General features: G+C 61.0%; 2 protein-coding genes and 1 long non-coding RNA gene across 3 annotated transcripts; all 3 read right to left on the reverse strand.

Annotated features, from left to right (window-relative positions):
• Positions 1 to 5,309: 5,309 nt before the first annotated feature.
• Positions 5,310 to 6,538, reverse strand: LOC146421407 (uncharacterized). The gene has a single exon (XM_085047442.1). The coding sequence runs from the start codon at positions 6,511 to 6,513 to the stop codon at positions 5,521 to 5,523; it is 993 nt and encodes a 330-aa protein (XP_084903568.1). The 5' UTR covers positions 6,514 to 6,538; the 3' UTR covers positions 5,310 to 5,520.
• A 1,538-nt stretch (positions 6,539 to 8,076) lies between these two features.
• Positions 8,077 to 8,449, reverse strand: LOC146421408 (uncharacterized). Its single transcript, XR_014848743.1, has 2 exons — positions 8,348 to 8,449; positions 8,077 to 8,247 (listed from the first exon to the last, which is right to left on the reverse strand). It is a non-coding gene; the product is annotated as an uncharacterized LOC146421408 (long non-coding RNA).
• Positions 8,450 to 8,618: 169 nt separating this feature from the next.
• On the reverse strand, positions 8,619 to 11,123 carry LOC146421409 (class II histocompatibility antigen, B-L beta chain-like). Its single transcript, XM_085047122.1, has 4 exons — positions 10,961 to 11,123; positions 10,200 to 10,469; positions 9,045 to 9,326; positions 8,619 to 8,635 (listed from the first exon to the last, which is right to left on the reverse strand). Exons 1-4 carry the CDS (start codon positions 11,043 to 11,045, stop codon positions 8,619 to 8,621), a joined length of 654 nt encoding a protein of 217 aa, XP_084903248.1. The 5' UTR covers positions 11,046 to 11,123.
• Between the last annotated feature and the right edge of the window lie 633 nt (positions 11,124 to 11,756).

The raw sequence follows: 11,756 nt of genomic DNA on the forward strand, positions 1-11,756 counted from the left end.
AGTGAGGCTGGAGGGGCTGGAAGGAGATTGGGGATGGAAAAGCAAAGGTTGGAATGAGGTTGGTTGTGCTGGGAAGAGACTGGGAGGGACCTTGGTGAGTTCTGGTGGGCCTGGGAAGGGACTGGGAGAGGGTTTGGGGGTCCTGGGGAGGTGGGGGGCAACTGGGAGGGGTTGTGGGGTGCTGAGAGGGACGGGAGGGGCTTTGGTGTGTCCTGGGGAGGCTGGGAATGGATCGGGAGGAGGTTTCAGGGGCTCCTGGGTGGGCTGGGGGCGACTGGGAGGGTGCTTGGAGGGGCTTGGGGTGTCGCTGAGAGGTTTTTGGGGGTCCTGAGCCCTGCTGACCCCCCAGAGATGCCGCCGGACGCTGCCCGCAGCAAGATGCTGACGGGGATCGGGGGCTTCGTGTTGGGCTTCGTCTTCCTGGCGCTGGGGCTCGGCTTCTACCTGCGCAAGAAGGTGAGGGGGGGTCCCGGGGGTCGTGTCCCCCCTGCCCCGGAGCGGCTGTGCTCCCCCCGGGGCCCCCCAGCCCGGTGTTACCCCCTTTTCTCTGCCCACAGAGCTCCTGAGCCGCCGCCGGCCGCAGCCCCTCCCCGTGGCCTCGGGCCCGGCCGGGACCCCCCGCTCTGTCCCCGCGCTGATTATGGGGGGTCGTGTGTCCCCCCAGCCCTGCTGTCACTCTGACCCCGCCCAACTCCTCCCAGTGCTCCCAATAAAGCTTCCCAGTTGGCTCCGGTCGCGTTTCTTGGGGAGCACTGGGGAGGGACTTGGGGGGACCCCGCGGTGGGGCTGTGATTGGGGGGCAGACCTGACCCCGGGATGGATCGGGAATGGGGACCCCCGTGTGTCCCCAAGTGTCACCCCGCTCTGGGGGCCTTGGGAGGCAGCTGAACCCCGACACGGCACAAAGCCAACCCCAAAAAAGGCGTTGAGACCCCCTGAGCCCCCCAGAACCTCCAAACCCCATAGAAAAACAGCCCCGAAAAATAGCCCCGCGAAAATGAGCCAATGGGAGAAGGCGCTGAGCGATTCTGATCCAATCCGAGCTCGCGGCGCTGATGACTCTCCAGTTCCCAGGCAGACCCGCAGCGCCCAGCGCTCCCAACCCCAACCCCACCTGCGCCCCCCCCTCGCCCCCAGCGCTTCCCGCCAGCCCAATTTGGGGAGGGGGCGCGTGGGGGGCGCCCAGGCCTGGCCCGGAGCCCAGCGCTGCCCCAGCCCGACCTGCCCCGGCCCCATCCCGGCTCCTCCCGCGGCATGCGACGGCGTGGGGAAAAGGGGGGGAAAGGGTGGGCGCTGGGCTTGGGGGGAGGAGGAGAAGGGATGGAGGAGGAGGAGGAGGGATGAGGAAGGAGCGGCAGAAAGGCCGGAGATCCGAGCAGGAGGAGGCGGAAGGAGGAGGAGGCGGGAGGAAGAGGAGGAACAGGAAGAGGTTGGAGAGAGGAAGAGGAGGAGCAGCAGAAGTCGCGCGCAGCTCTTTGTCTGCCGCGGCCCCGGGAGCATCGGCGCCCCGTACGCCGCAGGTGAGGGGGAGGAGGAAGTCGCCCCAAATGTCTCGGGGGTCCCCGAGCGGCGTTTTTTCTGGGCAGGTGTTTGCAGCTCGCAGCTTGCGGGATTGAGCCCCAAATCTCGTTCAGGGTCGCTGGGAGGGTTTGATTGTGCGGGGGGAACGTTTGGATGTGGCGGAAGGGCAAAGCTGAGGCGGCAATGGGGCTTTGGGGGATATTTTGGGGGATATTTTGGGGGCTGCAGGTGGGCACGGCCCGGTGTCGGGGTGGGAGGGGGACATGGGGCATGGGGTCCGGCCGGGAGAGCGGTGGAGGGGAAGGGCGGGAGCCCCGGAGTGGGGTGAGCGGAGAGGGGCGATGGCGGAGCTGGGGGAGCCCCGGCAGGCTGGAGAAGGGGGAGCGTGGCTAAGGGGGAAGCCTGGGATCCCTGGAAGCGCGGAGCAGAGAATGAGGGGAGAAGGGACCCCTGGGACCCCCAAAGCCCCCGGATCATCCCTAAGCGGGACCCTGGAAAATAGGGAAGCCCGGGAGGCACGGGAGCCCCATGAGTGCAGGGAAGGGAGAGCCTGAGGAGGCCAAAGTGCAAAGAGCAGAGAGGGGGAAATGGTGGGAAGGTTTTGAGGTGAATGGTGGTGGTTTGGGGTTTTTATGGACACAAACCCCTGGGAGAGTTGCAGAGCTGGAGCTGGGCAGGAGGAACCCCCAGGGCAAGGCGCTGAGCCCTTGTTTTTCCCCCAAAGCAGGATTTGTCATTGCCAAGGCGTGGCCGGATGGAGGAGGAGGAAAAGGCCCGGAGATGCAGCCGGAGCTCGGAGCTGGGGGAGAAGCCTGAGGGCAGAGAGAAGCCCCACAAGTGTGGGGAATGTGGGAAAAGCTTCAGGTGGAGATGTCAGCTGATCATGCACCAGAGGATCCACACTGGGGAAAAGCCCTATGAGTGTGGGAAGTGTGGGAAAAGCTTCAGCCAGATGTCCACCCTGATGCGGCACCAGGTGATCCACACTGGGGAAAAGTCCTACGAGTGTCCCGAGTGTGGGAAGAGCTTCTCACAGAGGTCTGCCTTGACCCGCCACCAGAAGAGGCACAAGTGAAGGAAGGCCTTCTGAGTTAGGGTAAAATAGAAATTATTAATTTAAAAGAGCTGGAAGTTCGATAATAATAACTTTTGAACTGATTTAGAAGGCCAGAGATTGGATAATGATTTACTAAGATTTGCCTGCTGGAGGCAATTTGTGATTCGCTTAATGATTTTGTGCCTGCCTAGTATGGGGGAGGATAGAGAGAAGAGAGCCAAATAATTGAGAAAAACCACTGAGTGTAACTGAGCATCCCACCCTTGGACCCTGACCCGGTACAGGTGGGTTCTCAGGCTTGGACTTGGACCAAGAACCAAGGGAGCATGTGCAAGGGAGCAAGGTGAAGAGTTCATTGTGAGGAAGACTATTGATTACCTCATCATTAACCATTTGGGACCCTTGCCCACAATTAATCTGAGACACTGCGCTTGCGCGAGCATATTTAGATGAACTTTGAACTCATTATAATATGAATCGGGGATAGGTAATTAATATGTATAGGGGCTTTGTCTAACTTTATGCATAAGTAACCTGTAACCTGATGTAAACCTCCTGAAGTGCTGCTGAGGGTGTGCATGCCTTTGGGGGGGCTACCCCCATGCACCCCAGCTGGAATAAACACATACCTACTTCATAACTATCTGAGTTGTGGAGTCAATTCCATGATTCAATACAGACTGCTGCTCGGCCAAGCTCCTGCTCCATTCCTGAACTTCCACAAGCAGAACAAACACTTCCCAGAGCCAGGAATACCGAATGTCACACAAACTAGGGGTGCATGTTAAGGGACACAGGCAGTGGGCGGATCGGGAAGTCTGTACCTTCCAAGTACCTCAGACAGTGTGTTGGAAAATATACCAGTTTAAATATTTCCTATAAATTTTGTCAAGGGCTTTGTTTGTTTGGTTTCTTACCCAGGGAAAAGGAATTTTAAGATTTTTTTCCAGGACATTTTTCTGCCAGGTGAGGTCAAGTATGATTAGCCAAAACAATAAAATCTTTATGGGTAATTTCAAAACTCCAGATCATAATCAATAATTCCTGATCCATGCCCTGATCATGCCAAGGCAAGTCTGCAACTCCCTCACAGTTTGTCTCCTGCTCAGTTGAATTTAACCTAGGGAATTTCAAAATCCAGAACTTTAACATGAGAGAAATTCAAACCTTTTTCCAGTAAATTTCCTCCTAATAATGGTTCTGGAGAGCTGGGCAGGTGCAAAAATCCATTAATTTGCCATCATTTCCCCAGTTTGAATTCAATTAGATGGAAAAGGCACTCATTTCACTGACAGTTGTGACAAAATCACCACTTCATTCCCCTTGCAGGGTGTTTAATTTGGAATAAACAGCTCCTGTGCCTACCAAAAATCCCAATTTTCCATTTCCCAGGGGCAAAAACTTCTGGTTCTCTTCCCAATTTCTCTGCTCTTGCCAGGAGAAAGAGCTGGGAGGAGTCCTGGGTTTCACCTGAGGATCCCAAAGTCCATCCTTCCACAAAATGCACTTGGATTCGTTCCCAATCTTCCTAATGAAGGTTGAACAACTGAATCCCAAAGCAATCCTCCCCCTCCCTGGTAGCTGATTTCATCTTTAATTGCTATCACTGTGAATTTTGTCATCTCCTGAATATTTGAGGTTTCTTTGGGGTCAGATTTACCACTCATGAAATGTCAGGAGTTTCACTCTCAAAAGCAGCAGTGCTCTGGAATCGCTGCTGTTTCACTCTAACATTATGACAGGCCAGCGGCAACACGGCACCACAGCCAGGGAGGGAGGGAGGGAGGGAGGGAGACGGGAGAAGGAAGCCGCCACAGCCCCCCTGCCGCCCCCTGCATCCCCTCCATCCGCCCGCAGCGAGCCCCGAGCCCCGGCACAAGGCAGCGCGGCTCCCACCTGCGCTGGGACAGCCTCTCCGAGCTCCGCCGCCGCCTCCCCGGGCTCCGCCCGCTGCCGCCGCTCCCGGGCCGCACACACGCTCCCACCATGGCGCCGCTGCTGCCCCACTAAAGCCCTGCCTGCCTGCCTGCCTGGGGGCGACACCGGCGCCGGCCTTGTCCCCGCTCGCTGGCACCGAGCAGCAATGGCGCTGGGACAATCCCGAGTGACAGCACAGCCAGCCAAGGGCAGCGAGGCGCGGGCTCTGCACAGCGCACAGCCCAAGCCCCGCGCTCTCAGTGCCCCCCGGGCTGGCCGAGGCCAAAGCCGCACATGAGGAACAGCCCTGCAACGGGCCCGGGCCCAAGGCGCCATTGCTCTGCAAACAGCGACCAAGTTCTCCGCACCTCCCGGCCCCGCCTCGGCACGCAGCCCCCGGGGCAGCCCCACGGCCCCCACGGCAGCTCCCAGCCTCCGCCAGCCGCCCTGCAACGGCCCAGGGGGAGCAGGCCAAGGGACGCGGCTGCCGGCGCCCAGGGGACGCCAGGGACAGCGGGGGCACTTCACAAGCCTTTCCTGCAAAAGAGAAAACCATCAGCAAGGAAAAAGCAACAGCAGCGCTGGCTCCAGAGCACAGGGCCACACGAGGCCATGGCACATTGCAGTGGGGTGACGCTGGCCCCATGCCAGGCACCCAGCAGAGCTGCTCTCTCACTGCCCTGCACAGCCGCCATGGGGAGAGAAAATTGAACCAAGGCTTCCTGAGCTGATAGAAGGACCTGGCTAAGAGATGCCTCATCAGACACCTTTGTGCACAAAACAGGCTCAGAATTGGATATGTGAGTTGAATTTATTGCTAACAAACTCAGAATAGGAGAAGAAGTAAAATTTGACCATATAAAACACCTTCTTCTCAAATTACAGGGATCACCTGGAATGGGGGTCACCAGGATTCTGCCCAACGGGGGTCACTGGGGATCATCCATTGCAGATCTTCCCACTGGGGATGGAGTTGGAGCAGCAATGAAGCTCTTCCTGCACTCGGGACACTCACAGGGCTTCCCTCACTGGTGCCTCCGTTGGTGCTGAGTCAAGAGAGAGCTCCTGGAGAAGCTCTTCCCACACTCGTCACACTCATAGGGCTTTTCCCCAGTGTGGATGCGCCGGTGGGTGATGAGGATGGAGTTGTGCTTGAAGCCCTTCCCACAGTCAGGGCAGCGGAAGGGCCTCTCCTGGGTGTGAATGCGCTCATGGAGGAGGAGATTGGAGCTGGTCTGAAACCTCTTCCCACACTTGGGACACTCATAGGGCCTCTCCCTGGTGTGGATCTTCTTGTGCTTGATCAGGGCAGAGCTGTGGCTGAAGCTCTTCCCACATACTGCACAATCGTAGGGCTTTTCCCCAGTGTGGATCACCTGGTGCCGCATCAGGGTGGACATATGGCTGAAGCTTTTCCCACACTTCCCACACTCGTAGGGCTTTTCCCCAGTGTGGATGCGACGGTGCCTGATGAGGGTGGAGTTTTGCTTGAAGCCCTTCCCACAGTCAGGGCAGCGGAAGGGCCTCTCCTGGGTGTGAATGCGCTCATGGCGGAGGAGATGGGAGCTGGTCTGAAACCTCTTCCCACACGTCCCACACTCATAGGGCCTCTCCCCGGTATGGATCTTCTTGTGCTGCATCAGGGTGGAGCTGTCGCGGAAGCTTTTCCAACATTCCCCACAATCGTAGGGCTTTTCCCCAGTGTGGATCCTCTTGTGCTGCATCAGGGTGGAGCTCTGGCTGAAGCTTTTCCCACATTCTGCACAATCGTAGGGCTTTTCCCCAGTGTGGATCATCTGGTGCTGCACCAGGTTAGACATCTGGCTGAAGCTCTTCCCACACTTCCCACACTCATAGGGCTTTTCCCCAGTGTGGATCCTCTGGTGCCGGATAAGCTCAGATCTCCGCCTGAAGCTCTTCCCACATTCTCCACACTTGTGGGGCTTCTCTCTGCCCTCAGGCTTCTCCCCCAGCTCCGAGCTCCGGCTGCATCTCCGGGCCTTTTCCTCCTCCTCCATCCGGACACGCCTTGGCAATGACAAATCCTGCTTTGGGGGAAAAACAAGGGCTCAGCGCCTTGCCCTGGGGGTTCCTCCTGCCCAGCTCCAGCTCTGCAACTCTCCCAGGGGTTTGTGTCCATAAAAACCCCAAACCACCACCATTCACCTCAAAACCCTCCCACCATTTCCCCCTCTCTGCTCTTTGCACTTTGGCCTCCTCAGGCTCTCCCTTCCCTGCACTCATGGGGCTCCCGTGGCTCCCGGGCTTCCCTATTTTCCAGGGTCCCGCTTAGGGATGATCCAGGGGCTTTGGGGGTCCCAGGGGTCCCTTCTCCCCTCATTCTCTGCTCCGTGCTTCCAGGGATCCCAGGCTTCCCCCTTAGCCACGCTCCCCCCTCTCCAGCCTGCCGGGGCTCCCCCAGCTCCGCCATCGCCCCTCTCCGCTCACCCCACTCCGGGGCTCCCGCCCTTCCCCTCCACCGCTCTCCCGGGGGGACCCCATGCCCCATGTCCCCCTCCCACACCGACACCGGGCCATGGCCACCTGCAGCCCACAAAATATCCCCCAAAGCCCCACCGGCGCCTCAGCTTTGGCCTTCCGCCACATCCAAACGTTCCCCCCGCACAATCAAACCCTCCCAGCGACCCTGAACGAGATTTGGGGCTCAATCCCGGAAGCTGCGAGCTCCAAACACCCGCCCAGAAAAAACGCCGCTCGGGGACCCCCGAGACATTTGGGGCGACTTCCTCCTCCCCCTCACCTGCGGCGTGCGGGGCGCCGATGCTCCCGAGGCCGCGGCAGACAAAGAGCTGCGCGCGGCTTCTGCTGCTCCTCCTCTTCCTCTCTCCAACCTCTTCCTGTTCCTCCTCTTCCTCTTTCCTCCTTCCTCCTCCCGCGGCTCCTCCTCCTTCCTCCTCCCGCCTCCTCCTCCTGCTCGGATCTCCGGCCTTTCTCCCGCTCCTTCCTCATCCCTCCTCCTCCTCCTCCATCCCTTCTCCCCCTCCCCCCAAGCCCAGCGCCCACCCTTTCCCCCCTTTTCCCCACGCCGTCGCATGCCGCGGGAGGAGCCGGGATGGAGCCGGGGCAGGTCGGGCTGGGGCAGCGCTGGGCTCCGGGCCAGGCCTGGGCGCCCCCCACGCGCCCCCTCCCCAAATTGGCCTGGCGGGAAGCGCTGGGGGCGAGGGGGGGGCGCAGGTGGGGTTGGGGTGGGGAGCGCTGGGCGCTGCAGGTCTGCCTGGGAACTGGAGAGTCATCAGCGCCGCGAGCTCGGATTGGATCAGAATCGCTCAGCGCCTTCTCCCATTGGCTCATTTTCGCGGGGCTATTTTTCGGGGCTGTTTTTCTATGGGGGTTGGAGGTTCTGGGGGGCTCAGGGGGTCTCAGCGCCTTTTTTGGGGTTCGCTGTGTGCCGTGTCGGGGTTCAGCTGCCTCCCAAGGCCCCCAGAGCGGGGTGACAATTGGGGACACACGGGGGTCCCCATTCCCGATCCATCCCGGGGTCAGGTCTGCCCCCCAATCGCAGCCCCACCGCGGGGTCCCCCCGAGTCCCTCCCGAGTGCTCCCCAAGAAACGCGACCGGAGCCAACTGGGAAGCTTTACTGGGAGCACTGGGAGCAGCCGGGCGGGGTCAGAGTGACAGCAGGGCTGGGGGGACACACGACACCCCAAAATCAGCGCGGGGACAGAGCGGGGGAGCCCGGCCGGTACCGAGTCCACGGGGAGGGGCTGCGGCCGGCGGCGGCTCAGGAGCTCTGTGGGCAGAGAAAAGGGGGTGACACCGGGCTGGGGGTCCCGCGGGGAGCATAGCCGCTCCGGGGAAGGGGGGACACGACCCCTGGGACCCCCCCTCACCTTCTTGCGCAGGTAGAAGCCGAGCCCCAGCGCCAGGAAGACGAAGCCCAACACGAAGCCCCCGATCTCCGTCAGCATCCTGCTGCGGGCAGCGTCCGGCGGCATCTCTGGGGGGTCAGCAGGGCTCAGGACCCCCAAAAACCTCTCAGCGACACCCCAAGCCCCTCCAAGCACCCTCCCAGTCGCCCCCAGCCCACCCAGGAGCCCCTGAAACCTCCTCCCGATCCAGTCCCAGCCTCCCCAGGACACACCAAAGCCTCTCTCGTCCCTCTCAGCACCCCACAACCCCTCCCAGTTGCCCCCCACCGCCCCAGGACCCCCAAACCCTCTCCCAGTCCCTTCCCAGCCCCACCAGGACTCACCAACGTCCCTCCCAGTTTCTTACCCGCATAACCAACCTCATTCCAGCCTTTGCTTTTCCATCCCCAATCTCCTTCCAGCCCCTCCAGCCTCACTCCAACTCCCTCCCAGTTCCCCCCAGCACCCCCAAACTCCCTCCCAGTGCCCACCAGCACCCCCAGCACCTCATCCCACCATCCCCAACATCCTTCCAAGCCCTTCTCAGCCCTCCCACACCCCCAAGCCCCTCTCCCAGTATAAACCAGCCTCTCTCCACCTCCCTCCCAGTTCCCCCCAGCACAGCCCAATCCCCCTGTGCCTCCCCCGCTCCCCCCGGCGCTGTGGGCTCTGGCCGTACCCCAGTGCCGCCTCAGTGGCTGCTCCAGGCTGACGTGCTCCACCTGGCAGGTGTAGGTGACCCCGTGCCGGGGGGGCGTTTCCAGCAGCACCAGCAGCTGGTAGGTCCAGTCCCCGTTGGGGAGCAGGTCGGTGGTCATCACTTGCTCCGAGAGCTCCTGCTGGCCCTGGAACCACCTCACCTGCACCTGCGCAGGGTAGAAATCCATCACGGAGCACAGCAGGCGGCCGGGCTCGGGCTGGGAGCTCGAGGGCACCAGCGAGATGGACACGCTGGGGGGCACTGGGAGAGAGAGGGGAGACACTGGGATCAGCTGGGGGGTGCTGGGAGAGAGCTGGGAGGGGTGGTGTGGAACTGGGAGGGACTGGGAAAGGAGTGGGAGGGAATGGGGGGGCACTAGGAGAGAGGGGAGTGGATTGGGGAGCACTGGGAAGGCACTGGGAGAGAGGGTGGAGGTCTGGGAGTGGACTGGGCATGGACTGGGGATGGGTTTAGAGGGACTGGGATGGAGCGTGGTGGCACTGGGTGGGGCTGGGATTGCACTGGAAAAGCGGGGAGTGGATGGGGGAGCACTGTGAGGGCAATGGGAGAGAGAATGGAGGTCTCGTAGGGGAATGAGAACAGACTGGGATTGAACTGTGATTGGGTTTAGAGGGACTGGGAGTGACTGTGGTGGCATTGGGACTGGAAAATGACTGGAAGAGAAGTGTGTGGATTGGGGAGCACTGGGAGGGCACTTCATGGAGGGTGGAGGTCTGGGAGTGCACTGGGAATGGACTGGGATTGCATTAGAGACATTGGGAGTGACTGTGGTGGCACTGGGAGGAACTGGGAATGAATTCCACGGCATTGTGAGGTTAAGCCCAGCGCGGGGAACTCGGTGCAGCTTGTATGCCTGATGAGTCATCAGAGACGTGCGAAATGATTATCTGAGGAGCGTCATCTTCACGCTTGGCTGAAATGGACGCGCTGAGGGGGGACTGGGATGGACTGGGGGGGACTGGGAGAGCTATAGGAGTCACTGAGAAGGACAAGAAGCCCCTGGTTTGGCACAAGGAGGGTTGAGGGCTCTGGGTGATTCCCAGGGAGGGTTTGAGGGGCTGCAGGGTCATTGCCAGGGCAGAGCCTGAGGGGACACCTCTGCCCCACGCTCACCTCTGCGCTCCACGCTGAACGGTGTGAACACCTCGTAGTTGTACCGGCAGTACCTGTCCACTGCAGTCCGTTTGTACTCCATCCATGCCTGGTCACTGTTCGTGTAGTTGGCCTGTTTCTCCCCATACGGGGTGAACCCCACGTATTTCCTCTCATCGCTGTCGAACCTCATGTACTCCACCCGGTTGTAGATGAACCTCTCCATGAACCTCACCTTCTCCGTGCCGTTAATGAAGTGACACTCAGTGTATCCCAGCTCCTGGAAGACCCCTGTGTGTGCAAGGCACAGGTCAGGGGTTCCCCCAGCACCTCCATCGATCCCAGAGCTCCGGGGGTCACCCCGGATCCCCACTCCGCACCCCCTGTGCCCCACGGCCGCCATGGGACCCTCCTGCCCGCGCTCCCACTTCCTCTTTCCCACCCTTCTCCCTATTTCCCCTTTCACATCCTCACTCCCCGCCATTTCCAGCCACTCCCTACTTCAACTTTGGGGTCCCATTCCCTCTTTTTGCCATTTTCCCACCCTTTTACCCACAATTTCTCCATCCCCATCCCCCTCCCGCTCAGTTTTGGGCTCCCACCCTCCCCTTTTCCCCACTTCCCCACCCTCTCCCACCCCTTCCTCACCTTCCCCCAACCCTCAGTCCCTCCCGCTCTCCCTTTCGGCTTCCCCTCCTCCTCCCCCTCCACTTTGGGCTCCCAAAGCCCTTTCTTTCCCCTTTTCCCCCTTTCCCATCGCATTCCCTGCTCCCCCCGCTCACCCGACAGCTCCGCGCCCGCAGCCGGGGTGGCTCCCAGCACCACCAGTGCCACCAGTAGGGCCCCAGCTGCCGCCACTCGCCCCATGGCCAGCGCCGGGCAGCTGCCGCCAGCCCCGCAGCAGCCGCTGCACTGGGAGCTCCAGTCCGGAGCAGCGCGGGATCATCCGCCCCGCGCTCTGATTGGCCGGGCGCCGTTTTGGGACGCGCTCCCATTGCCTGGGCGTGGTTTTGGGCGCGCTGCCATTGGCCGCAGTTGTTTTGGACGCGCTCCGATTGGCCGGGCCGGTTTGGGGCCCGTTTTGCACAGGCTCTACCCGGCAACCGGTGACGACACAACACACACGCCCTCCCATTGGCTCCGCCGCTTTTGGGGCGCTGCGCCCCCACTCCCACTCCCCCCACTTCGCCGCCGCTGCACTGGGACCACCAGCGACCCTTCCCAGTGTCGCCACATCCCGAGGCGCCATGGATGGAGCACGGAGCTGCCCCTGCCTGCTGCTGCTGCTGGCGCTGACCCTGCCTGGCCTTTGGGGGCTCCAAGGTGGGCTTTGGGGGGTCCTGGAGCCGCGGCGTTGGGATTTGGGGTGTCCTGGATCCATGGCAAAAGGGGATCGGGGAGATTCAGAAGGTCCAACCCCCTTTTGGGGGATTTGTCTGGGAAGGGCGTTGGCTCAACTTCCTGTTTTTTCAGGGTTTTCCCCGGGGTTTTTTCCCCATTTTTTGGGGTCAGGAGTGGCCAAACTCCTCTTTTCCCACGGTTTTGGGGTTCTGACAGTTCCCAAACCCCTCTGTACCT

Source organism: Lichenostomus cassidix, unplaced genomic scaffold, assembly GCF_008360975.1.
Source record: "Lichenostomus cassidix isolate B80296 unplaced genomic scaffold, HeHo_3.0 HiC_scaffold_33, whole genome shotgun sequence".
NCBI classification, from domain to species: Eukaryota; Metazoa; Chordata; class Aves; order Passeriformes; family Meliphagidae; genus Lichenostomus; species Lichenostomus cassidix.

Excerpts from the sequence above, each read along its gene's own strand:
- LOC146421407 (XM_085047442.1), bottom strand. The coding sequence starts at position 6,513 with ATGGAGGAGGAGGAAAAGGCCCGGAGATGCAGCCGGAGCTCGGAGCTG.
- LOC146421409 (XM_085047122.1), bottom strand. The coding sequence starts at position 11,045 with ATGGGGCGAGTGGCGGCAGCTGGGGCCCTACTGGTGGCACTGGTGGTG. Across the intron at positions 10,470-10,960 it reads TGCGGGCGCGGAGCTGTCGG|GGGTCTTCCAGGAGCTGGGA; the intron begins GTGAGCGGGGGG and ends TTGCACACACAG. Across the intron at positions 9,327-10,199 it reads GTTCAGCGTGGAGCGCAGAG|TGCCCCCCAGCGTGTCCATC; the intron begins GTGAGCGTGGGG and ends TCTCTCTCCCAG.